At 44.6% G+C, this 14,170-nt stretch overlaps 1 protein-coding gene across 1 annotated transcript in view; it reads left to right on the top strand.

Moving 5' to 3' along the window:
* LOC126092427 (uncharacterized) overlaps positions 1-11,730 on the top strand; it is a 174,093-nt gene extending 162,363 nt beyond the window's left edge. Inside the window, exon 4 of the mRNA XM_049908022.1 lies at positions 8,204-11,730. Coding sequence (XP_049763979.1) covers positions 8,204-10,222 — 2,019 coding nt within the window. The 3' untranslated portion in view covers positions 10,223-11,730. The remainder of the gene's footprint in view (positions 1-8,203) is intronic.
* Positions 11,731-14,170: the final 2,440 nt, after the last annotated feature.

Below are 14,170 nucleotides of genomic sequence, written 5' to 3'. Positions count from 1 at the left end.
TTACGTTTACACGATGACGTCTTTACGTTTTTTGTGTAGGCTGTTGACTGTTGAAACAATTGTTCTCGAAACATTCAATAAGTTGGCTGTCTTGGTTACTGATGCTCCAACTAATCGGGCCCCCACAATCTGCCCTCTTTGGAACTCTGTTAGGTTTTCATTGCACGTCGACCTAGGCCTCTGAAGCAAATACGCAGTGTGCACTAGTCGTAAACAACCTGCACTGACGCCTAGTCCGTACTGAACACGCACAGTCAAGCGCGACACCTGTCTTCCTTGCGTTGTTGACCATCAAACACAACCACACCATTACTACAACTGTTCACATTATTTTGACTATCCCCTGTACAACAAAGTTAAAACATAACTTCCAACATTTTATAATCATTTTCTTGCTTACAGCCTCACAAAAAAAGAGAAACGAACAGAGTTCATCGCTTGCTAAATTTCTAATTGAGTTTTTAACTTTTTCATGGGTCTATTCATGAGTAATCCGAAACTAATACAACCAACATAACTTTAATTTTCCGTCTTCAGGCATGAAGTTTTAACATGCTTAATGCCAAATATTTAACACATTAACTCATTTGTAAAGTAATCAGATGTCTGAAGATGTTTTACACACAGGAGTTCTATCCTTTCAAGAAGAGAGGGTGCGAAAATTACAAGTTATTGCTAAGAAGGGAACAGGATTCTCACGTTGCGAAGCTGGGAACCAATCTTATCTAGCTGATTACCCGGCGTGGTAATGCTACAAAACCATCCGGACAAATAGTTACTCACGTCCAAGAGACCTCACGCCAATACCATATAACACCGCCTACAGCCTTGAACAGTCGTTTCTTCAGGTACGCCACTACCAGATGAAGGCATTCATTGAAGTTACGTCCAGTACAGGTACCAATTTGCTGGGACGTTGGGTGCTACGCTTCTCTAACTGTTGCAGAGACTCCCAGATATTTTCTGTAGCGTTAAGATCGGATGATTTAGCCGTCAAGTCGAAGTATGATAGGGTGCTTGAATGTTCCTCAAGCAGTTAACGTATACATGCATCCCTGTGAACGAAGCTGTTGGGCTACTGCAATACGCGAGTGTCCATAGCATACTCTTAACGGAGGTGTCAGAGGAAGGGCAACTCTTTGCTACCATAAATGTGAACATTAACATCCTGGTTCAAAGTTCACAGTAATGTGAATGAGTGGGTTCAAGTTATGGTACGAAATTTAGCTCCAAAATATCACAGAACCAGCCGGATCTCAACTACACCTTCCACACACTGCAGGTAAAACACCTCGTTGCACCGTCGATCCACTGACGGCGTGCATTATTTCAAAAGAGGCAAAATGGAGACTCGTCGGACCACACCAAACGCCTCCAGAGAGCAGTTGTCCACTTCATGTGTTGCTTGGCTCACGGAACTGGAGCAGCTGCATGTGGCGCTGTGAGAAATGGCCATTTTTCTTTTTTTCCACAGTGTTCTGACTGGTTCGATACGTAGGATGTTTTCATGAATATCGACGATGTTCATTCTATGAAGTATAATACATACATCCCACAGAAGTATGATCTCTGCGACTCCCGGACACTTATTTTCTATCGTCCTCCTGATGCACAGAGTGAGCCATTAGCAGCTAATGTTTTTCCTGCCATAACTGTTAACACAAAACTTTCAAGTGAGCCTTACTAAAGATTGAACTTGCGACCTCGCGCTCAAAGACTCCTTGTAAGATATAGCTAAAACTTCTTCATTCATTCAGGTTAAAAGTTAAAAATGGTTCAAATGGCTCTGAGCACTATGGGACTTAACATCTGTGGTCATCAGTCCCGTAGAACTTAGAACTACTTAAACCTAACTAACCTAAGGACATCACACACATCCATGCCCGAGGCAGGATTCGAACCTGCGACCGTAGCAGTCGCGCGGTTCCGGACTGAGCGCCAAGAACCGCGAGACCACCGCGGCCGGCAGGTTAAAAGTTATTATAACATGTTACATAAAGTATTGACTCTAGACATAAAAAAATTTGTACAGTAAAATTACAAATCATTTGAACAAAATTATGAGGAACGAGAAAAATAGCAGCCTCTCAGAGTCAATGTAAGATTAATATAGACCGAAAAAAGGTGTAAATAATAAATGAGAATGCCGTGAGTAGCAGCATTACACGAAAGAAAAGTAATTACACCTAAGTCATGTAACATCTCCTTACGAAGTATTACAACACTACAAACATTTTGTGTAATGCATCATTAAGGTTGGTTGGTTGGTTGTTTGGGGAAGGAGACCAGACAGCGTGGTCATCGGTCTCATCGGATTAGGGAAGGATGGGGAAGGAAGTCGGCCGTGCCCTTTCAGAGGAACCATCCCGGCATTTGCCTGGAGTGATTTAGGAAAATCACGGAAAACCTAAATCAGGATGGCCGGACCCGGGATTGAACCGTCGTCCTCCCGAATGCGAGTCCAGTGTCTAACCACTGCGCCACCTCGCTCGGTCATCATTAAGGGAAATACAAATTAATGTGATATCAGTGGCATCTCCTCGGGTCCGTCCACCTGCACAGTTAACTTCTACGTGCTTTAGTTTAGTGATAGACTTGAAGACGTCAATAGTACGATCGTTCAGAGGAATGACGTTCTGTCTCCAGTGGTAAGGTGGGCGCTAGACCTGGAACTTAAAGTGCAAAGATGTCCCAAGTATTTTAGTATCAGAAATTAATAAGTTCTGAACCCCGCAGACAATGGCCTCCTATTGCACTCGACGATATTCCAATACATTATTAAAAAACCGCAAAGAACTTGTATGTAACTTTGGCCGAGTATCCCAACTGTGGAGAAAATACTGTCGCCACAACAGGAAGACTTTCGCCTGACTCTATGCATACAGTGACGGAAAAAATCGCTACACAAAGAACGAGTTGAGCGACATAAATGAAAGTTGGTAGTCGCATTTCTACATCTGAAAGATGATGTCTATTCAACGTTCTCAAAATGGCTCTGAGCACTATGGGACTCAACGGCTGAGGTCATTAGTCCCCTAGAACTCAGAACTATTTAAACCTAACTAACCTAAGGACATCACAAACATCCATGCCCGAGGCAGGATTCGAACCTGCGACCGTAGCGGTCTTGCGGTTCCAGACTGCAGCGCCTTTAACCGCACGGCCACTTCGGCCGGCTCAACGTTCTCAACATTTGCATAAGAGAGGCGCCAGTAGCGCCACTGCGAAGATGTAAATCAGGTTTGCTTTAAATACACGCTGTAATGGCAGTGGTCGTTGATCACCTTCGACATTGGACGTGGTGAGTTGATTTTAGTCTAGAATGCTTTTAAGGCGACAAAGACGCCATTGTCAAAACCTCACTGAATTTCCACGGGGCTGTATAATAGGGCTACGAGAAGCTGGATGTTCCTTCTACGATATTGCAGGAAGATTTGACAGGAATGTAGTCACTGTAGATGACTGCTGGCAGCCATGGTCACGAGAATGTACAGTGGCAAAAAGACCGAGCTCGGGACGGCCACGTAGCACTGTAGAGAATGAAGACCATCGAGTTTGGCGTATTGCTTTGGCACATTGTACTGCATAAGCAGCAGCAATTTAAGCAGCAGTTGGCACCATAGTGACAGAACAAACTGTTGTAAATCGGTTACTTCAAGGACAGCTCCGAGCCAGATGACCTGTGGCGTGAATTTCACTCACCCCAAACCACAGCCATTTGCGACTTTAGTAGTGTCAAGCTAGAACTAATTGGAGGGCAGGGTATTCTGATGAAAGCTGGCTCTGCTTCGGTGACGTGTGTTAGTTAGGAGGCCAGGTAAGAGCCTGGAACCAACCTGTCTGCGTGTTAGACACACTGGACCCACACCTGGAGTTATAGTCTGCAGTGCAATTTCATATGACAGCAGGAGCACTCTGGTGGTTATCCCACGCAATCTGACTACAAACTTATACATCAGTCTGGTGATTCGACCATGAACGGCATTCCAGGGATTGTTTTCCGATAGCAAAAGCCTGGCCTACATACCGATGTTGTAACCCAACAAGGCCTACAGAGTGTTGGTTTACTCGATCACCAGATCTGTCCCCAATCGACCACGTATGGGACATCATCGGACGACATCTCCAGCGTCATCCACAAACAGCATTAACCGCCCGTGTATCGATGTCCCAAGTGCAACAGGCATAGAAAGCCATCCCACAAACAGATGTCCCGCACTTGTGTAACACAATGAAGCACGTTTGCATGCTTGCATTCAACATTTTGGTGGCTACATCGGTTATTAATGTACTTGCATATCACATTTGCAATGGGTATCTCGCGCTAACATCAAACTGTAATCTTGCAATGTTAATCACTTAAATATGTAACCTACAAAAATGTTTTTTCTAAATTTAATTTTTGTTGTGCTCTTCAGGCCTGAGACTGGTTTGATGCAGCTCTCCATGCTACCCTGTCCTGTGCAAGCTTCTTCATCTCCCAGTACTTACTGCAACCTACATCCTTCTGAATCTGCTTAGTGTATTCATCTCTTGGTTTCCCTCTACGATTTTATCCTCCACACTGCCCTCCAATGCTAAATTTGTGATCCCTCGAAGCCTCAGAACATGTCCTACCAACCGGTCCCTTCTTCATGTCAAGTTGTGCCACAAACTCCTCTTCTCACCAATTCTATTCAATACCTCCTCATTAGTTATGTGATCTACCCATGTAATCTTAAGCATTCTTCTGTAGCACCACATTTCGAAAGCTTCTATTCTCTTATCCTCTAAACTATTTATCGTCCATGTTTCACTTCCATACATGGCTACACTCCATACAAATACTTTCAGAAACGACTTCCTGACACTTAAATCTATACTCGATGTTACCAAATTTCTCTTCTTCAGAAATGCTTTTCTTCCCATTGCCAGTCTACATTTTATATCCTCTCTACTTCGACCATCATCAGTTATTTTGCTCCCCAAATAGCAAAACTCCTTTACTACTTTAAGTGTCTGATTTCCTAATCTAATTCCCTCAGCATCACCCGACTTAATTGGACTACCTTCCATTATCCTCGTTTTGCTTTTGTTGATGTTCATCTTATATCCTCCTTTCTAGACACTGTCCATTCCGTTCAGCTGCTCTTCCAGGTCCTTTGCTGTCTCTGACAGTATCACAATGTCATCGGCGAACCTCAAAGTTTTTATTTCTTCTCCATGGATTTTAATACCTACTCCGAATTTTTGTTTATTTTTTTCGTGATGCGATTTTTTGTCCTTCAGTGTATTTCCACAGATGCGAAACGTGAATTTGTGAAGTTAGACATTGCATCGAAACTCCACTATTGCGATGTAACGCAACACAACACTTAATAGAGAAAATATTTGAAGGCCGTAAGTAACCAAGAATGCGTGTATGCATTATATCTGCAACACTCGTCTGTTTTACAATATCAGTTCTTCATTGGCTCTGTTAAAATTGTTTGCGCCCAGACAAATTACGTGGCTGCCATATGCTACGACTTCTTCATCGTTTTCTCAGGACCCATGCACCCCAGTACCTCACAACAGAGGTTAAATACTAGTCATCTCATCATAACAGAAACACGTAGTCTCACTTATCTAATATCCTACTGGGCTCATCCACAAAACAAACAAATTCACAAACTTCATCGATGTGGCACTATCCGCCTCTGGAACAAATTAACCTTCACTTATCCGGACAATGCTGTGCCCTGTTGCTTTTAAGAAGAAACTAAAGCACTCCCTTCTGTCACCTGCAAACTTTCACCCAAAAATCAACGTATACTGACAGTTTCCTTCTGTCAGGCACTAATGCTCCCGTCTCCTAATGTCAATTCAATCATTTCACAATCAGTCACAGCACTAAAACTACGTTCTTGTAACCTGTCGTTATTATTGTACTTTTCATGAACGAATGTGAACTCTACTGTTTTCTCTTACTGCACCTGTAAAAAGAAACTAAAAAGCGGTCATTGTATGAAGTGAAGTGTCAAGCAATCATGTTTTAGACTTAGAACGTTGTGTGTTTTTAGGTGTAACTTATTACACGTTTATCGTAATAAATAAAATGCAAAATATGTGCAATACCAGGACAGATGCAAGACAGGGACTGATAACCATAATTTTGTCAGATGAAAGGAATAAATATCAGGTTAAGTAAACAAATGAGTTACGTAAATAACTCTACGTCGAGGTGTAAGCCTCAAGGTAGGGACTCTATTTTGAGTCATCTTCCTTCTGACTGGTTTGATGCCTCAGTTATGTGTTGGATAGATTCCGGCCTTTGTCTTCCCCGACAGTTTTTACCCTCTGCTGCTCCCTCATACACCACAGAAGTTGTTCCCTAATGTCTTAAGATATATGCTCTCCCTTCTTCTTACCTTTGCTATCCATCCGCCCCGATAGCTGAGTGTTCGGTCAGAGAGCTGGTTGGCCTCTGTAATAAAAAAAAACTGAGTGTAACGATCAACAAACGAACCTTAACGGATGTCATGTGACGCCGGCAACGACCAAACACAACGATCATAAAAAAAAAGTGGTCAGCGTGACAGATTGCCGTCCTATGGGCCCGTGTTCGATTCCCGGATGGGTCGGGGATTTTCTCCGCTCAGGGACTGGATGTTGTGCTGTCTTCCTCATCATTTCATCCCCATCCTACGCGCAGGTCGCCAGTGTGGGGTCTAATATAATAAGACGTGCTCCAAGGCGGCCGGACCTTCCCCGTAAGGGGCCTCCCAGTCATTGACACCAAACGCTCATTTCAATTTTACCGTAGCTTTCCGCATGTTCCTGTCTTCACCGATTAATCGAAAAGCCACCTCATTGATTATCAGCCCACCTAATTTTCAGCATGCTTCATCTTTCAAATGATACGATTCTCTTCTGTTGCGGTTTTCCCACTGTCCATGAGTCAAACGGGCCGACTTGGAGCAGGAGAGGCACCACAGGACATTTTAATTTCCACTGTCTATACTTTTACAAATAAATTCATAAAGCTTCAACAGCATGACCAGGAAGAATTCACGATTCATATTCATAGCAGTGGAAGCTCAAAAACGTAACAAAACACATTTCTTTTACATGTGAAATTTCATGATTTTTTCGCTTACTGCATTTGTTGCTATAGATACACTTTTCTTCCTAAGTAAGAGAGATTCTTCGATGACTTTTGCACAGCATACAAACCATAGTTACAGGTGTATGAAACTCTATAAGTTATTTAATTTATGAAAAAATGAATGAACTGTTACATTTTAAACATCATGTTTAGAAAAAAATCAAGTTTTATAGTTAATTATCTCAATTTCTTCCTCAGTTTTTTAATAGATTTGAAAAATTCTAGAATTTCATACACATGTAACTACTGTTTGTATGCTATGAAAAATTCATCGAACAATCTCTCTTACTTAGGAAGAAAAGTGTACCTATAGCAACAAATGCAGCCAGTAATAAGTGAAAAAATGATGAAATTTCACATGTAAAAAAAGGTATTTTGCTACGTTTTTGAACTTCCACTGTGATGAGTGTCAATCCTCAATCCTTTCTGGTCATGGTGACAAAGTTTTATGAATTTATTTGTAAAAGTATAGACAGTAGAAATTAAAATGTCCTGTGGTGACTCTCCTGCTCCGAGTCGGCCCGTTTGACGTCCTACCCTCCTTAAATAAAAACCTGGGCTTGACACAGTCAGGCAGCCGGGGTGGCCGAGCGGTTCTAGGCGCTACAGTCTGGAACCGCGCGACTGCTACTGTCGCAGGTTCGAATCCTGCCTCGGGCATGGATGTGTGTGATGTCCTTAGGTTAGTTAGATTTAAGTAGTTCTATGTTCTAGGGGACTGAAGACCTCAGCAGTTAAGTCCCATAGTGCTCAGAGCCATGTGAACCATTTTGACACAGTCATAATTCTTGTGGAATGGAATGTCCTCTTTGCCAGCGCTAGTCTGCTTTTTATGTCCTCCTTGCCTTCGCCATGTGTTATTTTGCATCCAAGGTAGCAGAATTCCTTAACTTAACCTACATCGTTGTTACCAATTTTGATGTTAGTCTGTCGCTAATCTGATTTGTACAACTCTTAATTAGTTCCGCGTTTTATCCTCTAACGACTTTCAGTATTTATTACACTGTTCAGTTCGTTCAACAGATCATGTAATTCTTCTTCTCTCCCCACTGACATATCGATGACTTCCTGCTGCAGGTGCCGGTGCTGCGACCTCGCCAGCCCACGCCGCTTCCTCCGCCCGTCGCCACCACTGCCGATGCGGCTCCACCGACCGCCCCTCAGTCGTCACAGGCTCAGCTGGAATCGCGGCGCGACGTCTTTGACCAGTTCCTCAAGATCGTAGACGCGTCCAAGTTCGGCTCGAACCACCACTACTCTTCGCTGCCGGCCTCGTACTACCCGTCGCCCTTCTACCACAAGCCGTCGGCGCCGCCGATGCGGCCGCCGTACACCATGCTGATGCCGCCGCCCCCGCCGCCCCCGACGGCCTCGGCGCTGGCGCGGCCGACGCAGGGCCAGACGTCGGTGTCGCTGCAGCACGCCAACCTCGTGTACCACGCGTCGACGACTCAGCCGCTGCAGCAGGCGCTCGACTGGAAGGAGGGCAAGACGCAGCTGGCCACGGTCGCAGCGGCGCCGCCCACCGCCGCCGCCCCCACGCGGCCCCCCGCCGCCCACGACGCCGTGGATCTCTCCTCGCTGCTGCAGAGCCTGCTGCGCGACGAGGCGACGCCGGTCACCGCCGTCGCTCCCCAGTCCGACGCCTTCACCGTAACGACGCCACCCGCCACTCCCACCACGACTGTCACCACGTGTGCTACCCCCATTGCTACGACCGTGGCCTCGTTGACCACTGACCCTCTGTTTTCCCATTACAAGCAACCGGCGGAACCACTCCGGGGGCCCATGTACCTCATAATCCAGGGCCATTCCAAAGTGAAGACGTACGGCGCCGCCAATAAGCACCAGCACAGCTACCACGGAATTCCAATCCAGAACTCCAACGACATCCAGCAGGAGCAGGACGTGGAGACTGACAGATCTGGCCGTGCAGTCGATGACGAGGTCTACAGTGTGGCATCTTCTTACGAATCAAACACCATCGGTACAGGGCAGGATGATACACTCAGAAGAACGCCGCGTTCGTCCACGGAATACGTCAACGACGTCTTCGATGACACTGGGCCATCTAAGCCAGCGAGAGCTCGTCGCAAGAAGCGAGCTGCTGATGATATCAGCGACGAACTTAAGCCTCCAGCCGAAACCACCTCTGGCCAAGATGATGTGCCTCGAGTCGCAACACAGCCCAAAGTTCTGCAGCGAAGTGGTAAAGCAAATCCCAAGAAAGTCACCAGCATAACACCTAGAGCTGATATCTACCGGAAGCGGAGACTGAAAGGCATGAAGACATTTAGGCGCGTGCACAGCGCTGTAGAGGCTACCACTCGCGAAATCGAAGCAATCTTGAAACAAAATCGTCAAATGTCGAAGCAGCTCCAAAATTTACCAGGTTACCAATGGCGTTCATCTGGAATAAAAGCAGCCGCTGCTCCTGAAAATGTGATGGCAGAGGCGACTGTCAAAGAAATTGAGGCCATACTGCGAGAAAATCGTGAGATGTCACGACAGTTCGGTACATTACCTGGATATGCAACACAGTCAGGAACAACATCCCTCATAGAAATTCCATTACGTCGTTCTGGGACCATATCATCGAAAGAGAACCCCCAGACAGAAACAATCCATTCGCATAGAAATAAACGTCAGCTTCTAGAAGTTTCTGAAGAACACCCTCGTGTCACTACTGATGATGCGTCTGCTGCGACAGAGAATGCTACCACTTACGACGATTCCGACGGACACGATGAACAGCTCCTTCGGTATAACAGTGCCAAACCAGAAAGTGAAGTTACAACTGAAATTGAACCAGCGTCCATTGGTCCTGACAGTCAGCTGACTATGCAACAGGAACAGTGGACGACGCCAGAGACTGTTATTTCTCCTACGAGAACTGTAACCAACGACGACAAAGAAGTTGAGTCTTCCAAGGGGAGGCAGGTATTAGAGGAACTAGGGGAGCTAATTCCACTAGATGAAGACACAGCGGAAGAGCTGCTCCAGGGTCTCTTAGTCCAGCAAGGCCAAGGGTCTGGAGCTGGTGCTGTCATTGCTTCTTCGCTAGCGAAAATTCTCGATGTGGAAAGCCGTACTTGAAGACATGTATCTTCATTAAAAATATATCAGGCCAACACGCTTCCCTAACGCCTCTCAATGCTGGATACATACGTATCGTCTCGGGACAATACACGCCTGGTATCAAAATACATTCATTGAGACTGTGACCTATTTGTTTCGCTTAACGGTGTTTTTACCAGAGAGTTACTCGCCTTTTTAAGACGAAACAAATGTGAGACTGAATTCGTCAACACTCAAGAAGTGTTTCTGATGCATTTTTCCTTATTTTTTTATACTAAATAATAAACTAAGCGAGAAATACGAAACTACATTCCCACCGCATTTTTCTGTTACTGTATGCAAATCAACGAGTACACTGTCACGTCATTGCAGCCCCATTTCTCTGCTCCTTCAGTGCTGAAGTGCCGCCTCACACACACACACACACACACACACACACACACACACTCTGAAAAGCTACACCCGCCCCTTTAGTTGTCATGTTCGGACCTTTTATTGGGCAAGTAGTTCGCGTATGTGTGAAATTGTGTAAGGCAAGGGAACAAAACTGATGTTATAAATAAAACAGGTCATTTAAGACCTATGGTACAAAATACTTACGAAGTTGCCATTTATTGGTTTGTTATTTGTCTCCAAGGCAAAAATTGAATTTTATCTTCGGCATCTAACTAGTCCATAAATGTTCACAATATCCCAAGCTTGGTGAGTGAGATATCACACAATTTTCAGAAACAACATTGAATACAGCAGTTACAGTTTTGTTCACTGCTTGCTAGTAACCAGCACTATTATTGCTAATAAACAAGAATCAGATTACAAATATGAACTACAGGAGAGAATATTATGAAATAACATAAATATTGACAGTTTAGTGGCAGTTTCGATGCTATATCACAATTTTCTTCATCTTGTTTTTGTTTTCGATAGGAAGTTTAAAATAATACTTTGTCATGGATCCTTTTGGAGCTACCTCAACTCCCATTCACACTTACACCATCAAAAGACATTATTAGTACATGTGGTGTCTCATACATGTCTTGTCTCATCTAGTGATCATTCCATACTTCAACAAATCACAAGGAACATTCACTGCTTGTCACAGCACATTATCATTGGAGTGTATCTAGCCATACCTCTCCCATTAAAATTTTTGTTATGCTTGTTATGTTAAGTATGAATTTTATTTATTTAAATTATTTAAAACTGTTTTATGTAGTTTGTTGCAATATGAACGTGATTTTAATATTTATTGAAATAGTAAATTTACAAGTTGTTTCATTTTTATTGATTAAAGTACCTGATACTTCAAACAACGCAGATATCTTTTGAAACAAAGTTCTCCTCTTCAGAAGAAACAATAGAAGAATATATCATTGAGTACAACACAAAACACAGCAATACAGGACGTTTTGTGTGATTATTGAGAATTGCAAATTATTTTGTGAATGTTTTTGTAAATGTTTCAATAAATTAGTGGTTACAGATAAAATCTTCAGCTATAATTGACTTTGCATCTGTGCGAAAAATGTTTCAATGTTGCTTTCAACTCTTTAATATTCCTTTATGACAAAACGTGAATTTTAGTTCAATTAATAGCTTTTATATGGTCAAAGTTTTATTCTGTCTTTATACATACTGTAATAGTACAAAGTCTAGAGCTGTAAATAACCATCGATTTATGGGTGAAAATTTAGACACAACAGCAACCAGCTAAAATGCTAGTGTCATAATTTTCATAAATGATTGATTATTGATGATTTCTTCTATCAATCACAGGAATATAACAGTAGCAGATAGGTAACTCACAAAGTAGATACACAAACAGAACTATATCTCTGTATATATTGAAGTCTCACATATAGGATGATTCCAGATACATACTAAATTTCGTATTTTCAATCATGTGGCAGTAATATGGATCATGTAGTGCATCGACTATATAAGGATTATTCTGAGTAATTCACATAACATTGATTCTATTATTGTATCTGTAACCTCAGTTTAATCTTACATGAAAACAAATTGCACTGCAAGTTCATTTAATAATGAATCAACATTCTATGTTATCTTAGTTCTCATAATAAAAAAAGTTTTGTGGTCCTGACATTATTGCCAAAAATGTAAATCACACAACGTATAGCAACACAACTACAACAAGTATTTATAATCTCTCATAGTTGAGATCAATCTTTCAGATGACATGTGGAATAATTGGGTCTACTGCCGGATGTTTCTGTCACTCTGGCACAATATTTCGGCCACGTAACTCGTTGCCTTCTTCAGGTGCTACCTGAGACTGCCGTGTTGGAGGATCTTGTCCAGTATTTATGCCCAGAGGGCGCTGGGTGCTCTCTTTGCCGTCCGCGCCCACCTGGCGCTGCTTGTAATGTATTCTCTCTTCCCTGGTGCTCCCACGGACGTCCGCGCCTGGCTCGTCCACCATCTGTGGTCGTGGCAGTTGTCTGGGGCCGGACCTGCATGAGGCGTTCCGTTCGTGGTCCGCGCCCGCTTGGCACTGCTCCCGAGGTGTTGGCACTTCCCTGGTGCTCCGACGGACGTCCGCGCCCGCCTAGTCCACCATCTGCAGTTGTGGCAGCTGTCTGAGGCCCGTCTCGCGTCGGAGGCTCTGTTCGCGGTCCGCGCCCGCCTGGCGCTGCTTGTAAGGTGTTGTTTCTTCTCCTGTGCTCCCTCGGACGTCCGCGCCCGACTTGGTCTCCATCTGTGGCAGCTCTCTGAGGCCTGTCCTTGGTTGGGCGCTCCATTCGCGGTCCGCGCCCGCCTGGCGCTGATCCTGCGGTGTTGGCACTTCCCTGGTGCTCCGACGGTCGTCCGTGCTCGGCTCGTCCATCATCTGCGGTCGTGGCGGCTGCCAGAGGCCCGTCCTGCGTCGGGAGTTGCGTTCGCGGTCCGCACCCGCCTGGCGCTACTCCTGTAATGTTACTACTTCTTGATGAGTTTGTTGGTTCATTTCGTTGAGCTCTGATAAGCTCCAGAGCCGGACTCCATGCCGAGCTGAGCTGGTAACCGCTGTCTCGGTTTATTAGGTTGTCTGTGACCTTGATCTCGATGGCCTCCTTTATGACACTGTTCCAAAATCTTGGCGTCTGTGTCACAATTTTGGTGTTGTTATAGTCCATTGAGTGGGTGAGCTCCAGACAGTGCTCCGTTATGGCAGATTTTTTTGCCTGTCCGAGTCTTGTGTGCCTCGTGTTCTTTGCACCTGACGTCCACCGTGCTGGTTGTCTGGCCAATGTATGACTTTCCACACTGGCACGGGATGTTGTAAATGCCTGGTTTACGTAGCCCCAGGTCGTCCTTCACACCCCCTAGCATGGTCCCAATTTTGGAGGGTGGACAGAAGATACTCTTTATATCGTATTTTGAAAGAATTCTGCTGATTTTTGCAGAAATAGGTCCAGCATTCGGCAGGTATGCCACCTTCTTCGCCTCCTCTTGTGTACCCTGTGGTTGACTGGTAGTACAAAGTGCCCTTGGATGTCTGTGGAGGAGTATCCATTTCTGCTGAACACCAGCTGTAGATGTTCTATGGCCAGACTTTCCGTATCTGACAGAGCTCGAGCCCTGTGAACTAATGTTTTCAAGACTCCATTCTTCTGTGCCGGGTGGTGGCAGCTACTGGCTTGAAGGTATAAGTCAGTGTGGGTGGGCTTACGATACACACTGTGCCCCAAAGTGCCATCTGCCTTCCTCTTGACCAGGATATCCAGGAATGGGAGTTGTCCATCCTTCTCTAGCTCCATAGTAAATTTTATACTTGGGGGGGGGGGGGGCGTGAATTTAGATGTTCCAAAAAGTCATCTAGCTTCTCCCTACCATGGTGCCAAATGACAAAAGTGTCATCAACATACCTAAGAAAGCACTTGGGTTGGTAAGTGGCTGATGCAAGTGCCTCCTCTTCGTACCTTTCCATGAAAAGGTTGGCTACCACTGGTGATAACAGGCTGC

Source organism: Schistocerca cancellata, chromosome 7 (assembly GCF_023864275.1).
Source record: "Schistocerca cancellata isolate TAMUIC-IGC-003103 chromosome 7, iqSchCanc2.1, whole genome shotgun sequence".
In the NCBI taxonomy this organism is placed as follows: domain Eukaryota; kingdom Metazoa; phylum Arthropoda; class Insecta; order Orthoptera; family Acrididae; genus Schistocerca; species Schistocerca cancellata.
This window is presented reverse-complemented; position numbering and strand designations above follow the sequence as displayed.